At 51.4% G+C, this 20,460-nt stretch overlaps 2 protein-coding genes across 2 annotated transcripts; one reads left to right on the top strand and one right to left on the bottom strand.

Annotated features, from left to right (window-relative positions):
- Positions 1-1,050: 1,050 nt before the first annotated feature.
- TMEM235 (transmembrane protein 235) lies at positions 1,051-9,021 on the top strand. Its single transcript, XM_053375602.1, has 4 exons — positions 1,051-1,538; positions 4,897-4,977; positions 6,806-6,943; positions 8,789-9,021. The coding sequence occupies exons 1-4, from the start codon at positions 1,319-1,321 to the stop codon at positions 9,019-9,021; spliced, it is 672 nt and encodes a 223-aa protein (XP_053231577.1). The 5' UTR covers positions 1,051-1,318.
- An 18-nt stretch (positions 9,022-9,039) lies between these two features.
- On the bottom strand, positions 9,040-20,260 carry LOC128407354 (uncharacterized). Its single transcript, XM_053375601.1, has 7 exons — positions 19,413-20,260; positions 18,084-18,167; positions 15,571-15,659; positions 13,055-13,240; positions 11,825-11,962; positions 11,175-11,367; positions 9,040-10,526 (listed from the first exon to the last, which is right to left on the bottom strand). The coding sequence occupies exons 1-7, from the start codon at positions 20,185-20,187 to the stop codon at positions 10,219-10,221; spliced, it is 1,773 nt and encodes a 590-aa protein (XP_053231576.1). The 5' UTR covers positions 20,188-20,260; the 3' UTR covers positions 9,040-10,218.
- Between the last annotated feature and the right edge of the window lie 200 nt (positions 20,261-20,460).

Genomic DNA, 20,460 nt, shown 5'->3' with positions numbered 1-20,460 from the left:
GTGGTTACCGAACATAAAGCTTACCACTAGGTCACTTAACATCATCCGACATCTTCACGTTCTGTGTTAACTCCAAAGGTGATGGCATTGTCGCTTACTAACCCCACCCGCTGTACAAAAAACCCTCATACTCATCAAAAGCTCTTTCCCCAGCTGTCTCTCTCTTATTATTTTGATTTACTATCAGAGCTCTGTCTAGGCATTGTTTTCAACACCCAGCTACAAGCCTGGCTCTTATATGAGAGTGCTGTGTTGGTTGCAGGTTCTCATTTATGTTAGCCACGAAGCTCGCCAGTCACTCTCAGCCTGCTTCAGCCTACCTCACAGGCTTGTTGTGAGTGCCTAGGAATGGAGGGGGAAGGCCTTCTCTGGTGCCCTGGCAGAAGGGCAGGCAAAAAACCAAAGGAGTAACAAGCAGCACCTCTTTAAGCACTGCGTCTTGCCTCTTTCATTCTGAAATCCACTCTAGCTGGGGGCTCCTGAGGCGGGGGGGGGGCAGGGAACCATAGGAGTAGGGCCATTAGTCCATCTAGACCAGTATTGCCTACACCGACTAGCAGCTGCTCTCCCATCCTCTCATAGCTGGAGGTGCCGGCGAATCAACCTGGGGGCCTTTTGCAAGGAAAGCAGCGCTCTCCCATGCAGCCACGAACTGTAGTAGACCGGCTCTTTTGAGAAGCAAGGCGGGCTGGGCTGCGGGACGTGGCTGGTCTCTGCAGGGGAGGGAAAGGAAGAGACCGCGGGGTCTTTTTCTTCCAGGCATCCGACCAAGGAGCGCCTGCCTCTGGTTTAAACCTCGCTCACCAGAAGAGTTGCAGATCCAGCCGGGGCCGCGCGCGCTTTCCTGAGCGGGAAAGCAAACGCGGGGGGAAGTCTCCTGAGAGGCGCCCTCCCTGCTCTCAGAATGGCGGGATGATGAGAGGCGCCCTCTAAGGGACAAGAGACCCGGGAAATCCACCTCCCACTGAACTGAGCTGGGGCGGCGGGGGGGGGGGACTTAATTGGAAAGGATCGCAGCTTCCTCGAAGGGAGCCTTTGACCTTGAAGCTTGCTGCTGGCAGGGTGGCTTTTTGCGGTCGCCCCAATTTGGGGCGCAAGTACCCAGTGGCTTCGCCCCCCAACCCCCGCGAAGATGCGGCTTGGGGGGCGCGCGTGCGTTTCCACCTGACTCTCTCCCTCGCCCCCTCCCCGGAGCGTTGCAGTGAGAAAGGGAGAGTCTCCCGCTCGGCTGCCGCTGTTTCTCTCCACGTGTCCGCCGCCAGAGGCAGCAGCGTCGGCGGCGGGCGGCCGTGCCTGTGCGAGCAAGTCTGGCGGCGGGATGGTGGCGAGGTGCTGTGGCTGCCGCCGGGCCCTGGCGGTGGTGCCTCCCGGCGCGCTCTGCCTGGGCGCGGCGCTCAGCGGGCTCTTCAGCTTCGGCTTCTTGGCCGCGGCCCTGGGCACCGATTACTGGTACCTGGTGAGCGTGGACTCGGCCAACAGCAGCGCTTGGGACGCCGAGCAGCTGAGTTCCCACTCCGGACTCTGGCGCCTCTGCGAAGGTAGGGCTGCGCCGCGCGCACCTTCTTTCCTCGGGTTCGCGACGGGAGCAGCCCGCGCTTCCCTCGGCACTGGGATTCGGAGAGGAGGGCGCTCTTTCTGGGATCCAAAGTGGATCGCGCCGGGGGTCGAGCGCCCCCCACCCCACAAAAAAACCCCTATACACGAGCTTAGGCTTGGATCTGCCGGTTTCAGTAGTCGTGAAAAACTTTCTGCTAACAGAGGAATCGCCGTCGGGTCACAAAATGAATCGCTTGGTGGTGAGTAGTTGTGGCAGCCGGCATTCCTCTGCCCTACTCAAGTCTCTGCGTCCTGGAGACGTCTTGATTCTGCTTCACCCGTTTGTTTAGGAAGATAGGACGCTGCATTTCTATTCCGCCTAGGTCAGTATTGCCAACACTGGCCGGCAGCAGCTTTCGAGGTTTTCTCACGGAGTTCTCTCACCGTCGTCCCTGGAGATGCAGTGGATTGATCCTGGGACCATCTGCATGCAAAGCAGGTGCTCTGACTGCCCTTTCCCCAAGCCCCTGCTCTCCTACCCACCTGGGCTATCCCGACGCTCACCTGCAACTAGCTGTACTCCCCTGGTTTGTGTATACATTTGGGGGTGGGGAGAAGGGATCCCAGTGCCTTATAATCGCAGTATCCTGGCATAAGGTTAAGGCGAGCTGGAATTGTTCCATCCCGTTTTGCTGGCAATCGAAGAATTTCAGCCGTCCCGGTGGTGCTTTAACCTCCACGGATTTCCACGCATTTATAACTTTCTGTGCTGTGGCCGAGGGGTGAGGGTGGGGGAAGAGATTAAAGAAGGAATGAACTGGATTGCAGCCAAGAATCCGCCCTCCTGGAGAGAAAGGAGGGCTGGGGTGTCAGAGGGGAGGAAAGGGGAGGGGGAAGCAGAGGCAGCGCTTTCTTCAGCTCTCTGTTCAGAAGAGAGACCCGATTGAACTTCCATCAAAGATATGAAATGTCAGAGGGACGCATCGAATGTTCGCTTTCACGCTCTGGCGCCCATCAGAAGTTCTGACACCCCTGGGTGTTGATGCACCTCTGGGCTCATGTGGATATGCCCCCTGCTAAATAAATCACAGCCGGGGGCGGGCGGAGTAGAGCCAGCTGCTGTCATCTGAGCTGTGCTCTCTCGGAGGTCGCTCCCACGCCACCTGTTTACCGAACAGCCATCCTGATTTGTTTTGCGGGAGTCCTTGAATCAAGCCGTTGTTATTCCACATTTTCCAGTGCATGGACGTAGCCGGGGGGCGGGGCAGCTGCCCTCCCCCAAATCAAGTAAATAAATAAGAATACTTAACTAACTGACCAACTGCATCGCTGATAACTCGGTTCTTGCCCTCCCCTACATAAAGCCCGTCCCCCCCCAATAAATCCTGGCTACTCCCATGTTTCAATGTCCCCCCCCCCCCACTTTCCTTGTCGCAAAAGGTTAGTTTTGCGGGAACTATAGTTCGTTAATGGGGCTGGGAATTGTGGCTTTGTAGGGGGAATGTAAAGTTTCTGGGATTCTTTCGAAGGTGTGTGTGTGCCATGTGCTTTAAATGTATGGTGTTGATTTGCCCTTAAATTGCACAGGCTGAATGGGTTAGCATGTGATTTGAATCCGACCCACAAATAGCAACAGTCCAGAAGTACATTTGCAACCATACAGCTGAGGTTGGAATTTTCCTCTCTGTCAAGTTCAATTGCTGTCATTCTCAAGCTGTTTGGTTCTGGGATTTTGGAACCTTTTGGGAATCCTCTGCTGTGCGTGAACACCAGTTTGCCCTATCGGGAGGAAAGGGAAGGTTGAAAGTCCTCCAGGCCTTTAGAGTGAGGGCTCCCAAACAATGGTCCGTGAGATTCATTCAGGTGGTCCATTCATACTGGTCTTTGACTGCATCTTTATTGCCTCTTTTTCTTATACTGTAGGTATTTTATTGTATTGCAACCTGAACTCATAGACATAGAAGAAGCAATTTTTTAAAAAAAAACAATTAAAATTAAAAACCACACAGCACAACACATTGCAATTACTTAAACAGGCAGAAAAATAATTATGTGCTGTGCGAAGACCTTCAGAAATTTTCAAGTTGCTAGTTCCACCCCACACCTGAAGAGTGCACTTCCTAGCCCAAGGTCTTACTCCTCCATTGCCAAAAAGTGATAATTCAGGTACCTTGGATGGATACAAAACAGAGAGGGGAATGAAGGAGCTGCTGCTGCAATGTCATAGAGAGAAATGAGTGTGAGGCAGGTCGGCCAGCTGCTTTGATTTGCTCACCCAGTGGAGACTGGTCCTTTATGGCAAATGGGGCCCTGCCCCAACAACTTCCCCCAGACAGCGCCACACCTGCCTTGGCTTTTTTACTTACAGGCAGTCCAGGGGATGCTACTGGCTTTCAGCTTCCTCCTCCTCCTCCATCTACATTGCCCTTGGAGAACTCAGCAGGAAAGAGGATGGGGCAAAAACTAGAATTACCGTATTTTTTGCTCCATAAGACGCACCTTTTCCCTCCTAAAAAGTAAGGGGAAATGTGTGTGCGTCTTATGGAGTGAATGCAGGCAGGAGGCTCTGCTCAGTGCTCCCTTTAAAGAGCCGCACAGAGCGTGTGTGCAGCTTTTGGGGGCTTTTCCCCGAGAAGGGAGAAGGGTCTGACGGGCTGCCCTCTGTCCCTTCCCACACCTCCTGGAAAAGTCAGCAAGAGCTGCTGCCAGGCTCTGCTCAACGCTCCCTTGTAAGGGCTCCCTTTCATCCCTCATCCCGCTTTGCTGGGAAGCCAGCAGAACAAGAGGTGCTGTGCAGCTATCGCTCTTGCTCTGCTGGCTTCAGCGAGAGCTGCACAGCTTGCTCTGCTGGCTTCTCAGCGAAGCGGGAGGAGGGACGGAAGGGTTTAAAGCAAGAAAAGCGAGAGCCGCTTACATGCTCTGAGCAGAATATATTTTTTCTTGCTTTCCCCCTCTAAAAACTAGGTGTGTCTTATGGTCAGGTGCGTCTTATGGAGCGAAAAATACGGTAGTTGATTTTGTCATTGGCTCGGGCTCCATCTACTGTTAATCTCGTGGCCTACCACCCCACCCATGTCAATGGGCACCAGCCACCACTGTGCTCTCCCACCACCCCATCTTATTAACAATAAAGGCTCCGGGCTTAATAAGAGGATTCCCATGGTAATCAACCTCAACCCAGTTAGCTCCACCTCTCTTGTCTGTTCAAGGTCCCAGATATATTATGTGTTGGAGATGTAAAATTTCCTGTCTAGGTTAGCACTGCTGAAGGTGGGAGGCAGCATTTTGGAATGGCAAACTCTGTGGCTGGATCTCTGATCATCCCTTGATGCTGTTCCTCTCCTTGTCACTTCTCCCCAGGGCAGAACGCCTGCACGCCTCTGATAGACCCGTTCGGCACAGAGAGTTGGCAAGTTCCCGCATCGCTCCAGCATCTTATATGTGAGTAGGCAGCCTAATGTGGGCTCAGCCTTTTGGATGGTGGTGAGAATTTCTGTATAGCAAGATGGAGTTTGGAAGTGTGTTCTTGGGGTGGGGGTGGCGTGATGAAGTTGGGTAATTTTGGACCCTGGGCTTCGTGGCTATAGGGGGGACCCTTTTAGATGGCTGTGTGTGCATTACCACATTGACTGATGTAGGGATGGCCACCAAATCGGACAGCTTTAAAGAGGATTAGACAAAGGCTGCTAATGGTCACTAGCTATGATGGCAATGTTCCGTCCAATCTGCCAAAGGCCATATTCCTCTGAAAACCTAGCTGCTGGGAATCACAAGTGGTAAGTGCCCTGTTGCACTCGTGGCCTTCTCATAAGCATCTGCTTATCCACAGTGAGAACAGGATACTGGGACTAGAAGGCCTTTTTGCCCGATCCAACAGGGTTCAGTCATGAAGCACAAAATCAACCTTTATATTCTCTGTTCCCATCACTATTCCATGCTCTACAACTGCTCCATGTTAGAGCAAAGCAAACAAATAAAAAAAGGAATGCAAACATTCTCCAACTCCAATTTAAGAAAATACACTCTGAGCATGTACAGCTTCACATTTTAAACTCACTTGGATCATAGGACCATCTTGACTGCAGGGATGATACAGAGCTTGCATTTGCTGAACACATTTAAGTGGGAATAAATCCCGTTTTGTGGTAGAAATGGATCACATGTTTTTTTAAAGAAAACAAATAATAAAATTAGTATCTGTAACCCTGTACATGCCTGGTCAGCTAACCCCTGGCTATAAAATGTTTTTAATGATGATAAAAAGTAGCAGCAGCAGCAAGAAAGGATAGTGTGGTGGGCAGGATGAGCCCCAGCTGCTGGTGCTGGGCCTGTTTGCTGCCCTCATCTGCCACTCTTAAGAGTGGTCATTTGGGGGCACCTCGAGTTGCACCACTGGTGTTGAGTTTCAGAGTGTGTTCACTTTCCCACTTTAGTGGTCAGTGAAGCTGGTCCCCCCTCCCCTTCGTCTTTACCCTAGGCAAAAGTGTCCACACCTTGGCCATAGACCAATTAGGCACAGTTGGTCCCTGCTCCTGCCAACCTAGCAGTTTGAAAGCACGTCAAAGTGCAAGTAGATAAATAGGTACTACTCCGGCTGGAAGGTAAACGGCATTTCCGTGCGCTGCTCTGGTTCGCCAGAAGCGGCTTAGTCATGCTGGCCACATGACCCGGAAGCTGTACGCTGGCTCCCTCGGCCAATAAAGCGAGAAGAGCACCGCAACCCCAGAGTCGGCCACAACTGGACCTAATGGTCAGGGGTCCTTTTACCTTTACCTTTAAGGACTTTAATCTGTGTGAAGCTGGTTTGAGAAACAGCTGCATCCGACAGTGCTGTTTTATAACAGGATTAATGCCTGTTTTAGATAATGTGTGAATATGGATTAAATACCCAGCACTGGAAAAGCAGTAGGTGCACAGTAAGCGGGAGTGTGAGCCCAGCCTTTATCGCTGGAGGCCCTTCTGTAAACCAGATTATGGTTGAAGACGAGCACTGTTTTGGAGGTGCGAGCAGGGCGATTTGTTTCTTGAAATAAAATGTCACGGGGAGGAAACAGAAAGGTGGGGGGCTCTCCTTCATCAGAGGCTTTTAAAAAGCAGAAGCTGGATGACCACCTATCAGGGATGCTGTAGCACTAGGGTTCCTGGATTGCCCAGTGGTTGGACCCAGTGACCTCTGGGGTCATCTGTAAAGCTGCAGTCACCTATCCTCCAATACCCCGCCCTGCTTTCCCCCTCCACTGGATGTCCCCCTCTTCTGTCTCTCTGCCAGCCATGCATCGAGCCTTTGTGGTCCTGCTGCCTCTCAGCCTCGTCCTGATTGTCTTTGGCTGGATCTGTGGGGTCATCGGTTCCTTGGTCCAGAGCTCCAGGCTTTTGCTCTTCACAGGCTGCTATTTTCTGCTGGGTGGTGAGTGCAGCTATGTCTTTGGAGGGGGGGAAACCAGGTTTTCTTTCTTTATCAGTCTCTCTCTTCCCGCCCCCCACAACATGGCAAAATGTCATTAAACACTTGCTCTCAGGGAATACTTAGCAGATTCTGTCTTAGTGCCATCAGGTCACAGCTGCCCCTTGGGGAGACCAAGGTGCAAACGAGTGTGCTGTGGTCTTGGTGCCACGGGAACCACATATTGTCTCATCATTGACTCCTGACCTGTCCTCACCGCCTTTCCCCTTCCTTGAAGGCAGAAAAAGTAGGACTCTTGACTGCTCAGAACAGCAGAGGAGCCTCCCAGAATCCTTTGCAGAAGGGATGGGGGGACCTGATGTCAGGAGCTCAGCCTACACTTGAGTAGGACCCTGGCAGAGACACATGCCCGGCTGGCATGTTCTCTCCCTCCTGGTTGATTGTTTGGGAGCTTCAAAAGCTTTCTTCAGCCCGAACATCACAGCAACCAATGCCAACCAACACCGGCACATTAGGGATCCGCAGAGTTTACGAATCATGCGTAACAGACCGCAGCAACTCAGCGTTTTGGCTAATTACTTTATTTACACACGGAGCACTGCAACATGGCTCCCTCTCTCTCTAGCATCAGACAGCAAAGAGAAAAAGAACAAAGGACAATAGTCCCACTTCACGGAACACAGTAACACAAACATCCTGTCTCCGTCACTTCCTACTCTGTGGAGTCAAAACATATACCGTCATGTGATGGACAACAATCCCATGACTGCAATCACAGAGCAGGAATTCTAACACCTGATGGTTTCCAACTCTTGCCAGCCCCCAGCCACTAAGATGGGTACTGAAGTCCAAGCGCACCTGGAGGGCCACAGGTCCTTCATCTCCTTCAGCAGCAGTGGTTTAGCATCAAGAGTTATCCTTCTCCTAGAGGGGCCTTCTCTGTAGTGGGGCCCGCCCTGTGGAACACCCACCCACCAGATGTCAAGGAAATAAACAACTATCTGATTTTTAGAAGACATCTGAAGGCAACCCTGTTTGGGGACGTTTTTAATGTTTGATGTTTTATTGTGTTTTTAATATTCTGTTGGGAGCCGCCCAGAGTGGCTGGCGAAGCCCAGCCAGGTGGATGGTGTGTAAATAATAAACATTATTATTATTAGGGCTACCTTCCCAGGTTAATGAGCCAAATTGCATATAGATTCAATCCCACCCCACTAAAAAAAACATGAGAATACTGTATCATTCAATACTATTCGGAGCATCCATCATATGAATAAATCCAGCTATTGTAATTGTGATGATGATTCACAACAATAATATTTACCCTACTGCCTCTGACTAATAATAATAATAATAATAATTTATACCCAGCCTATCTGGCTGGGTTTCCCCAGCCACTCTGGGCGGCTTCCAACAAAACACTAAAATACAATAACCTATTAAACATTAAAAGCTTCCCTAAACAGGGCTGCCTTAAGATGTCTTCTAAAAGTTTGGTAGCTATTTTTCTCTTTGACATCTGGTGGGAGGGTGCCGCTACCGAGAAGGCCCTCTGCCTGGTTCCCTGTAACTTGGCTTCTCACAGCAAGGGAACTGCCAGAAGGCCCTCGGCACTGGACCTCAGTGTCTGAGCAGAACGATGGAGGTGGAGACGCTCCTTCAGGTATACTGGACCGAGGCTGTTTAGGGCTTTAAAGGTCAGTACCAACACTTTGAATTGTGCTCGGAAACGTACTGGGATGCTCCTTTGAGTTATCACAGTTAGGAGCAGCATGGCATGAGCCCTGGTCAGGGGCAGTGTCTGCTACAGGACTGGCACTGACCCATCCCCTTTCCCCCTCCCCCCAGCACTGCTGACCCTGTCGGGAACCAGCACCTACATCTGCTACTCCAGCGCAGCCTTCGCCGAGACAGTGCGCATGTTTGACCAGCAGCGCTTCGAGCACGTCCGCATCGCCTTTGGCTGGTCCCTGGCCCTTGCCTGGCTTTCCTTTGGCACCGAGGGGTTGGCCGGGATCCTGCTTCTCCTGGCCGCTCGGGGGCTCCACCTGAAGCCGGATGCCTGTGCAGTGCTCATCTGATGCAGAGGCCTGGCATTGCCAGGGCTGTGACATAACCCGACTCTGCTCGATTGGCCTTCTTGGGGTGAAAATTCCACCGCTGCTGATACCCCTCTTGTCGTGCAGCCACAACACGTAACCTGCATGGACCGCAAGGTGTTACGAAGATCTGCTTGTGGGTGTGCCAGGCTGAGGGATGCATGTGGAAGGGGCGAGGGACCCCCATCGATAAGGTGCAGCGCTTGCCATCCTTACATGCTGGGTTCATTACTCAACTCTTGGTGTGCAAGCAGAGCTGAGGAAGAGAAACAGCTAGGGCCTTGTTCCCAAGGGTAGGAGGCCTGTGTGACCCACCCAGATGTTTCTGGACTCCAGTTTCCATCAGCCCCAGTCAGCATGGCCAGTGGGCCTGGGGTGATGGGAGTTGTAGTCCAGCAACATCTGGACTAGCTCCCCATCCCTGTCCTAACTCAACAACTGAAGGATCCACGGCTCCTTCTCCCTGTTTCTTGGTATGCGTAGCTGATGCTCCTTCCCTTCCAAGCATGCCAAACTGCTTGTCCTCCTTGATGCATCTGGGGCCTCTTGAATTAAAAAGGGCTCTGGTAGGAAGTGATGCCATTTATTTAGTCAAACGCTTTCTACCCTTCTCCTACAGCTGGAACAATGCTCCCAGAGCAGCTTACAGAAATCAGTTGTAAGGCAGCCCTTGCCTTCAGGGTTATAATCGAAAAGACGTGGCACACAAGGAAAAAGGGAATGGGAGGGAGGAGGAAAAATAAAAAAGCTCCTTTTCTTAAAGCTACAGGTCGTAGCTGGCAGGTATCCCTTAGCCTGAACAGAACAGGAACAGAGCATCCCTGGGAAACAAAGCTCCTTCCCCATTCCCTCAGAATGCACAAAGGCTGTGGGGTGTGTGTGGAAGCCATGTTGGGCCTGTTTCCTGCAAGACCATGAAGTGACGCAGCTCCATTGGTCTGGCAACAGAATCCTGGAAACGGGCAGGCTCTCCCACTGCTGTTCCCCCATAGCAGGTGGCTTGGGAAGCCGAAGCCTGCTTCTCTCCTCTGTAGAGCCAGACAGGGCTGGAGCCACGTGAACCACGTCTTTAGCTAGGCCAGGGCTGACCAATCACAGGCTTAACTTCTCGGCACGCCCTGGCTTGTTTCAGACTGACGTCCTGCGTGCCAACTTGGCTTCCGGCCCGCCAGACTGGCTTCAGGGTACGCCGGCACTTTGCTGCTCCCATTTGCCCAGGACAAAGCGCCACTTGCCCTCAGCCAGCTGCGTGTCTCGGAGGGAGACGTCGCAGTGCCAGACAGCGCGCAGGCGACGCTCGCCCCACGGGAAAAGCCTCACGCTAACTGCTTGGCCTGTGGCGGCCACCTCCTCCTCACTCACGGCCTCCATCAGCTCACACAGCTTGGCAGGGGTCAGCCCGGGAGCCGAGACAGTTGCCATGACGATGTTGGTCTCCACGGTGGCAGGGTTTACGGAGCAGAGAGGCGAGCCCAGGGCAAAGGCACCTGTAACGGGAAAACACCTGAGGTTTAAAATGGCGAGTGGGGATAAGTTATCGAACGACAGGATAAATGGGTGGGTGGATAGGGAATTGGGAGAGATCCTCACCCACTAACAGGGAGGGCTGGCCAGCTGAAATCTGAACTGAAAGCTGACCCTAGCATAGGAGGAGCTGGAGAAATATACCCTCCGAGCCTTGGCTCAAGGGGGCACCCTGTGTCAGTGAAGGGGTGGTGAGCCTCGATGGCCCAGCAGAGGTTAAAGGTAAAGGTACTCCTGACCATTAGGTCCGGTCGCAGACGACTCTGGGGTTGCGGCGCTCATCTCGCTTTATTGGATGAGGGAGCCAGCGTTTGTCCGCAGACAGCTTCCGGGTCATGTGGCCAGCATGACTAAGCCGCTTCTGGCGAACCAGAGCAGTGCACGGAAACGTCATTTACCTTCCCGCCGGAGCGGTACCTATTTATCTACTTGCCCTTTGACGTGCTAGGTTGGCAGGAGCAGGGACCGAGCGACGGGAGCTCACCCCGTAGCGGGGATTCGAACCACCGACCTTCTGATCGGCAAGTCCTAGGCTCTGTGATTTAATCCCGCATCCCCCCAGCAGAGGTTAGGCGCTATCAATCCCTCCCTCGGCCTCACAGAACAGGCACCTTGGGCGAAGTGTCTGGCATTGTGATGATCCCTCTTCAGCGTCTCCTCCACACGGCTCAACCCAACCAGGCCAGCGGCTGCCAGGACCCCTGCCTGGCGCATCCCGCCTCCGAGGAGCTTCCGCACACGCCAGGCTTCGGCGATCAGCTCTCCGCTTCCAGCCAGAACTGCCCCGGCTGGTGCTCCCACACCCTGTGTCATCGAAAAGAGAAAAGATGGGGTTAGCCAGTGTGGAGGCTGCGGAGAATCCCAAACCTCTTGGCCCCCCATCTAGGGACTCTGCGTGGAGAAGCTCTTGCACAGCCCCTTCCACTAGCCTCTATCTAGCTTTGTTAGAATCCTGCTGCAAAGTTCTGCTGCAAATCCAAGGACAGATCGCAGAGGTTTCAAACACGTTGCCAGGGAAGGACTGCAGTTCTGCTTTGCATGTGGATGGTCTCAGGCTCAGTCCCCAGGTAAGGGCTGGGAGGGACCCCTTTTTGGAATCCTGGGGAGCCGCTGCCAGTCAGTGTAGGCAATACTGAGCTGGATGGAGCAGCGGTCTGGCTCAGCTTCCTAAGTCCCCACGGTTAGGTGAGCCTCGCAGGTACTGCACTTGCACTCTTCCCCAAAATCCACCCTGTTCAGAGTCACAGCAGAAACCACCTACCTTCGAGAGGCACAGGGAGATGGAGTTGCAGTGCTGCGAGATATGAGCCGGCGGCACTCCCAAGGCCACAGCGGCGTTAAGCACCCTGGCGCCATCCATGTGAATCTGCAGCCCGTATCGCTGAGCTACCTGGTGCACCTGTGTAGAGAATGGAGCTCAACCAACAGCTTAAAGTGGGCTTCCTCAACCTCGGCCCTCCAGATGTTTTTTTTGGCCTACAACTCCCATGATCCCTAGCTAGCAGGACCAGTTGTCAGGGATGATGGGAATTGTAGTCTCAAAGCATCTGGAGGGCTGAGGTTGAGGAAGCCTGGCTTGCGACAGGCAGAGGGGAAGACGTCCCAGAGCTGGTGGCCTTTCTTAGGGGCATTGCAGGTTACTGGGGTTACTGCTGGTATCAGGCAGGCTCCTATGATCAGAGGAGATTGCTCAGTGTCCTTGAGCCCAGCCAAGGGGTGCTAAGCTGGGGGTCTGCCTTTATCATCATCGCTTCCTGTAATAACAAACTTGGGTGGCGCAGTGCCTGGCGGTTACAAAGAGTTTTTTTAAAGCAAGGAGCCCCCCCCCCCCGCTAAAATAGGGTCGATACATATCTAGAGATACCCTCCCTAAGTATAGAGGTATGACTAAAACCTCCCAAAATGGCCTTACAAGGACCTATGAATTTCCAGGGCTTTACCAAATGTAGATGTGCCAGCTTAAGGGTGACAGTAGGGGTGGGAGAAGGGAACGAGATAAGGGTGGGGAAGCCAATAGGAAACATACTGGAAGTGTGGATTAAGGTGAAAAGTGGGGGTGGGGAAAAAACCCTCCACCCTCCACTACACATGCATGCATTTTGGGTGGAGTCGAGATACACTGCAACATTTTAAAAAAAGTTTTATTTATTGTATAAATAAACACAACTATTTAAAATATTGATAAATAAATACAAACGCTGAAAGTACTTGAATGAATAAAATGTTATTCATGCTACCACAGCCGCTATTGCTCACAATACCCACCACAACGAAAAGGATTTTCTGAAAGAGTCATAGAATCGTAAGGTTGAAAGGGACCCTGAGGATCGTCTCGTCTCCAGCCCCCTGCAATGCAGGAATACGCAGCTGTCCCATATGGGGACTGAACCTGCAACCTTGGCATGATCAGCACCACGCTCTAACCTGCTGAGCTATCCAGGCTCTCCCAGTCAGTTGGGTTAAGACTGGATGAATGACTCATGGTACTCACCTCTTGCAGGTACTTAAGGGGCAGCACCCTCCCCCCGGCCGAGCTGTGCGTGTTCTCGAGGCAAATGAGCTCAGGGCGGGGGTGGTACTGGCTTTGGTGGGCCCGCTGGATCTTCTGCTCCAGTTCATCCAGATTGATGATCCCGTTGGGCACGTCCTGCAATGCCTCTGAATGGACTCCCGCCACCTGGGTGAGAACAAAGTGGGTGGGTGGCCTCAGGCAAAGCCTGTACATGGTAAATGCCTCATGCTGATAAAAGCTTTTACATTAACTCTGATGCTGTTTATGGTGAATAAACATGTGGTACCCAGTTTTGTTGAAAACCAAGTTCTTTATGGAAAGGCACAAGCACATATGCAACCTCCCTGGCTGTTTGTGATAGTGAAGCCATCTGGTCTTGTAGTGTTGTAAACAAAAATCTGCCCTTAACCCTTATGGGGTATCCAAGAGCCCATACAGAGTCCTTACGTAGGTTCCCTATTGGTAGGAGAAAATAATAGAGGCCAACCAGAGAATATTGAGATGCAAAGCAGCTAGTAAGCCTGATCTTTATTGATCTGTTGCAACAGGGTGCTCCCCTCACATGCACGAAGGGAGGAGGAATCCAGAACAAAAGTGTGCCTGCCCTTATATAGACAGTTTAAATTCCCTACCCTGGAGCTCGACCACCCCTCCATACATCATACATACATCACAGAAAAAGCAGTCTACAGCAGAAATCTGAGTGTGTTGTTTATCTCATCTGACAGGTTACCTGTTAATGTTCACTTGATTGGATACCCTGGGGAGCCTTGCCAGTCTTTTGTAATGATAAATACTTAGTTCCTGAGCCAGGTCACAGGCTCACCCTATTCAAACACAGACATACCCTTAAGACAGGATTTGTGAAGGAAAAGTAAATGGGGAGGCTTTTCCATTTTCCTTTGACCTTGCAGACAAAACATTTGGTCAGTTTGGGAATCAGAAATGGTTTCAGGTTGATCTTCCTGTGCTGATCTATGTATGTGCTTGGCTGGTTCATTTATGAACATTTATTATATATCTAAGACCTTAAAATTCTTATCACAGTAGGGAACAGACACTTCAGAACCTTTGAGAAGGCGAACTGATTGGTCAAGAAAAATCCTGATGCTTCCTGATCAAGCAAAAACGAAAGCTGCAATTATATCCCCATTGAACAAGGTGGGGCTTAATTCAGAGCAATCAAGCCTAGCCTTGCACTATAAGGCAGAGAGGTTGTGTTTGGGCTGCCTAGGTGGGCAGGAGACATGGGGGGAGCTGATAGGAGGCAGAGGCAATTGCTGCCAATATGTCTTTTGGAAAGTTAGGAGGACTGGAGCTTGGGCTTATTTAAATGGATTAATACACAGAAGTAGTAGTTTTGGAGGTGCAAGCAACCTCAACCCAAAATGTTGCTTTGCAGATTTTGTGTTGTGCTCATATCTAAAGGCAGAAGTCATAGCATGTTAGTCTTGCGTCTAGGTTCTAAAATGCATTAAATATATTTTAGTCCTGCTGCGGTCATTGGGACCACTGATTCAGGATCTGAGTGCCAGAGACACACAGCAATCCGTGCTAAGCATATGGAAGAACAGAAAATGGGGCAACCTGCTGATAATGCAGAAAGTGTTAGAATCCACAAGGCAGCTTCCTGTAAATACTGATTCATGCAAGGACCGCAAATAGCTTTCTACTCACAAGGGGAAAATCCCTTGGTTGGATCAATTGAATTCAAAACCCATGCACTGGCATTGCAGCAATGGAAGCGTTGCAAAGTATAACAAAGGGACAAATCACTAAAGCATCTGTCGGTGGGGGGCGAGGCATGAGGAGTCAATAAATATCCCATACCTAGAAGGAATCAACATCACCTAGCTTAATCTCCTGTGCCCAGGGTTCCAGCTCCTTCTAAATTACCAGCAGAGAAAATCCAGGGCTCTAAGAATAAGACACCGGGTGCTTATAATCTCCAATTCTCAAAAGTGGATCAGTGAGTTCATTTCAAAAGCTTAGTGGAAAAGACTGTTCTGAGAAGGTATTTGCAGGCATAACATGCAAGCATTCTGGGGGGTCAGCTAAAAAAACCAAAACATCATAGGAGGTAACAAGGCAAATCATTAGAACGAAAGGGGAAGACAATTTCCTATTTGGTCCTTTAGTAATGGAACAATCTTCACACAATGTTATTTTGAGCTGAGCACAGAGACACTTGTGCATGAAGTCGGGAACTGTTACTATCCAAGGAGAAGAGGAGGCATCTTGTGCTAATGGCCACTAGAGGGAAGCACATCACCAGGCTTCTCACTCCTCTGGCCAAGGTTTGAGTAAAGACCTGGACAGCTGCGTCCTCACGGCCCCTTTGCGAGACTGTGGCCACATTTGCCTTGGCAGCTGTAAGTACATGACCTTTGCCATGTCTCTGGTTCCTCGTTTTTGAGATGGAATATGGGTAGAAAGAGACACAATGATCTTCGGTGATGGCCGGCGCTTCCGGGTCCCCTCCCAGCATCACTTACCTGTGCATACCCTCCGTGCTCAAACACATGGATGTGGGACTCCCTCCCAAGCAGGAGCTGCGCCCCTCGCCTGCGACAGTGGCACATGACTATGGTAAGAGAGGACAAGGGTGAGAACTGGGGGGTCCATAGTGGGGATAGGGGAAACACAGAACTAAGTCAGATGGCAAGAGAAAATGAGGATGAATCTGTCATAGTGATCCTTTCCACAACTACCGTATTTTTCGCCCTATAGGGTGCACCGGCCCATAGGGCGCACCTAGTTTTTTTGGGGGGGAAATAAAGGGGGGAAAGCCCGAGCTTCCCCCGACCCCAGCCCCCAGAACAGGCTGCTATCCGCAAGCCTTGGGAGGGCTCCCAAGGCTTGCGGATAGCTTCCTGAAGCCTGGAGAGCGAGAGTGGCCGGTGCGCACCGACCCCTCTCGCTCTCCAGGCTTCAGCGAAAGCCTGCATTCGCCCCATAGGACGCACACACATTTCCCCCTCATTTTTGGAGGGGAAAAAGTGCGTCCAATAGGGCGAAAAATATGGTATATAATGTAGAGTTGTACTTTCTTGGGCTCCATGATCACTGCAGATGGTGACAGCAGACACGAAATTAAAAGATGCCTGCTTCTTGGGAGAAAAGCAATGACAAACCTAGACAGCATCTTAAAAAGCAGAGACATCACCTTGCCAACAAAGGTCCGTGTTGTTAAAGCTATGGTTTTCCCAGTAGTGATGTATGGAAGTGAGAGCTGGACCATAAAGAAGGCTGATCACCGAAGAATTGATGCTTTTGAATTATGGTGCTGGAGGAGACTCTTGATAGTAACATGGACTGCAAGAAGATCAAACCTCTCCATTCTGAAGGAAATCAGCCCTGAGTGCTCACTGGAAGGACAGGTCCTGAAGCTGAGGCTCCAATACTTTGGCCGCCTCATGAAAAGAGAAGACTCCCTGGAAAAGACCCTGATGTTGGGAAAGATGGAGGGCACAAGAAGAAGGGGACGACAGAGGACGAGATGGTTGGACAGTGTTCTCGAAGCTACCAGCATGAGTTTGACTAAACTGCGGGAGGCAGTGGAAGACAGGAGTTCCTGGCGTGCTCTGGTCCATGGGGTCACGAAGAGTCAGATACGACTAAACAACTAAACAACAACAACAGAGTTGGAAGGGACCTTCAGGGACATCTAGTTCAACCCCTTACAATTCAGGAATATGCAGCTGTCCCATATGAGGCTCGAACCTGCAACCTTAGCAACTATCAGCACCATCCTCTAACCAACTGAGCTAACCAGGCTGCCTGCTTCGCCGCTGCTTTCATCACTCCTAGGAGATCCCTGAGCTGAAGCAGTCAGTAATGCTTATTCCAATCTCTCCAGCACCTTTTAAGAGTGCAGCGGTTAGGAGCTCTCATCTCACAGTCAAAAATGTCTTGCCTAGTAATTCTAAGGCTAGAGAAAGCCTCTTAGGCAGGGGGTTGAGGGTGTATATTTTTCTTGTACATTGTTGGCATTGTTGGTTACCAATGCTGGTAACCCTCTGACCCTCCAGAAGGTGTTGAACTACAACTCCCATCATCCCTGACCCATGGGTTCAAGGTGGTTTACGTGGTTCTCCTCCCTATTTCATCCTAACAACAACCGTGAGAGGTAGGTTAGGCTAAGAGAAGGTGACTGGCCCAAGGCCACCTAGTGAGATCCATGACTGAGTGAGGATTTGAACCCTGGTCTCCCAGGTCATAGTCCAATACTCTAACCGTTAAGCCACACTGGGAGTCTTGCGACATTTAGAGGGCCACAAAGTCCCTGCCACTGATTTTATAAATAATAACTGAAATAATAAAAACAGAACTAGAATAATTCCCAAAATGAAACTCTCTCTCCTGATAGCTTCATTCAGGGGTAGGTGGGGCTATTTGTGGTTTTTTTTAATGACTGAGTCTTAGGGCATAGCCCTTACAAGGAGACTTAGGTAAAGGTAAAGGGACCCCTGACCATTAGGTCCAGTCGTGACCGACTCTGGGGTTGCGGCGCTCATCTCACTTTATTGGCTGAGGGAGCCGGCGTACAGCTTCTGGGTCATGTGGCCAGCATGACTAAGCCGCTTCTGGCGAACCAGAGCAGCACACGGAAACACCGTTTACCTTCCCACCGGAGCGGTACCTATTTATCTACTTGCACTTCATGCTTTCGAACTGCTAGGTGGGCAGGAGTGAGCAACGGGAGCTCACCCTGTCATGGGGATTTGAACCGCGACCTTCTGATCGGCAAGCTCTGTTGTTTAATTACATAATAATAAAACAGAGGGCATTAAAGTTATAGGCAGATCACATATGTATTTATATGCCTGGTGTAAATAAGGGCTGTGATCCAGTGGAGGCATCTGCCAATGGGAGAAGAGGGGGATCACCACAGTACTGCCCCCACCCAATCAACTTCAAAGCCTTGGGGGACCTTCCAGAATAGGATGGAAGGTGGTACGAGGGGCTGCAAGGGGAATCAGCTCCGATTGCTTCTTATGAGACTTACCAGCAATGAGGTTCGCCATGGTGGCTGTGGGAACAAACAAGGCCCCTTCCATTCCAAGGAGATTAGCCACTACTCTCTGCAGTTCTGAAGGGGGAAATAAGAACACAAGGACAAGAAGAAGCCACCCTCGAGTTTCAGATACTGCATGGGGTGGGTGTGATGTCAGAAGTTCACAACTGTTCACAGAATCAGGATATTTGAGTTTTAACACCTCCTACTCCAGGTTGCTGAAGCCTCTCTTGGCTTTATACACACACACACACACACACACACACAAACAATGATCAGCATCACATTTTGGCAATGGGTTTATTTTACATACATCCCCCAAATATTTCAGCCAGTAATATAAGCAAAACGTAAGTGGACTGAATATTATTCCCATGAACAAGCTCCCTTCAGACAAGTTTGGGGCAATTTCCAGAGGGGTAGTCTCTTAAAAACAACAGCAAAATGACTTGTGACACTTCAAAGGCTAACCATTTTATTATGGCACAAGCATTTGCAGACTAGGCACATTAAAATCACCCATGGAGCTTAGATTAATTCTTCATGGAGACAGACACCCAGCAGCCAACATTGGCCCTTAAAGCCACAGGAAACTATATATTATATGACAATAAACAAAATCCAGGTGTAGAGCCTGTCTTTCCATAAAATATTCAGGGCGGCTCTTTCCATCTGCTCCCCTCCAAATGCAACATTTTCCCTGGAAGGTATTGTATTTTTATGTTGCGAATCGCCCTGTGATCTTTGGATGAAGGGCAGTATAAAGGTAAAGGTAAAGGGACCCCTGACCATTAGGTTCAGTCGTGGCCGACTCTGGGGTTGCGGCGCTCATCTCGCTTTATTGGCCGAGGGAGCCAGTGTAGAGTTTCCGGGTCATGTGGCCAGCATGACTAAGCCGCTTCTGGTGAACCAGAGCAGCGCACAGAAATGCCGTTTACCTTCCCGCCGGAGCGGTACCTATTTATCTACTTGCACTTTGACGTGCTTTTGAACTGCTAGGTTGGCAGGAGCAGGGACCGAGCAACGGGAGCTCACCCTGTCGCGGGGATTCGAACTGCCGACCTTCTGATTCGAACTGCCGACCTTTAACCCACAACGCCACCTGCGTCCCATGAAGGGCAGTATACCAATTTAATAAGAAGAATAAACAACAAAAATAAATATCTGACGTTCACAGTGCCATTGCTTTTACAGCTGAGTCTTGAAAATGAGCAGCCTTGCTTCACAGCATTAGGCACAGCTGCACCCCAGCCTGTGGCAGCATGGATCCCTTTGCAGAGCCTTACTGCCCTGGGGACACCCCCTTTCACCCAGACTCACCATTGACCGTGGGGTCCTCCCCGTAGTCATCATCCCCCACCTCTGCCTGGGCCATAGCTTGCCTCATCTCGGGGCTCGGCTGAGTCACAGTGTCACTGCGCAGATCCACCACGTGGCACTCAGTCCCTGCTGGGCGACTGGCATGGTAACTATGCTTGCCCACTCTTGGAGCAGGGACAAGGGAAGAAGCCGGCTGCTTGGGCCACCAAGGTAGACTGGCACAAGGTTGCCCAGTGACTGACTGGCTGTATGTCCTTAACAGGATCTTCATAAGCCAAGGTGACCTGAGGCTGGCACTACGAGACTGGCGAGTAGAGCTTGGGTGGGCTAAGCTGCTGCAAAAGGTCTGACACGGACCCTTTTGGCTCAGAAAGGTGTCAACACCCTGGTACCAACAGCGTGGGAGGGCCAGGCAAGCACCAAGTCCCTGGCACGGTCTGAGTTGATGCATGCAGGCTTTCGATATCCGGCAGCGGTAACCGTGCCCCGAGGGCACCAGGGTGGTGCCCACGCCCCACCGCCTGCGAGAAAACCGAGACAGAATAGCCCCTGGCTGCCTGCACCAGCCAATGGGCTGGCAGGAGTCGCTGCTGAACCCAGGGCATCCAGCCTTGCAGCTGCTCGGTGCATAGGCTTCCCCGCCTTGGCTGGTGGCAGGCGGAGTAGCGGGAGCCCAGCAGGAGCAGATGCGGGCATGGAGCTCATTGCAGAGGAGGGCACGACCTCCGCGCCTGACCATTTCTCCCCCGGTCTGCAGCGCCGACACCAGCGACATCGCCGCTTCTTCCGCCCAGCACCAACTGGGCAGAGTCCAAAGCTGCACGCTCTTCCCCTAAGGAGCCAGACTACAACTCCCAGCATGCTTCGGGCGCCGGGATTTCGCTCTGCCCTGTTCCCACAGCGTTTTGGGAGTTGTAGTCCCGGTGCGGAATACAGCAAGTGCGACGGGATCTTTCTCTGCCCCGTTCGCGTGGCGTTTGGGGAGTTATAGTCCCGGTGGGAGTTATAGTCCGGTTTAGAAATGGCATGACAGCGTGTGCGGGATGGG

This window comes from Podarcis raffonei, chromosome 2 (assembly GCF_027172205.1).
Source record: "Podarcis raffonei isolate rPodRaf1 chromosome 2, rPodRaf1.pri, whole genome shotgun sequence".
Lineage (NCBI taxonomy): Eukaryota > Metazoa > Chordata > Lepidosauria > Squamata > Lacertidae > Podarcis > Podarcis raffonei.
Note: the sequence above shows the minus strand (reverse complement) of the source record. Positions and strands in the feature narration are given on the sequence as shown.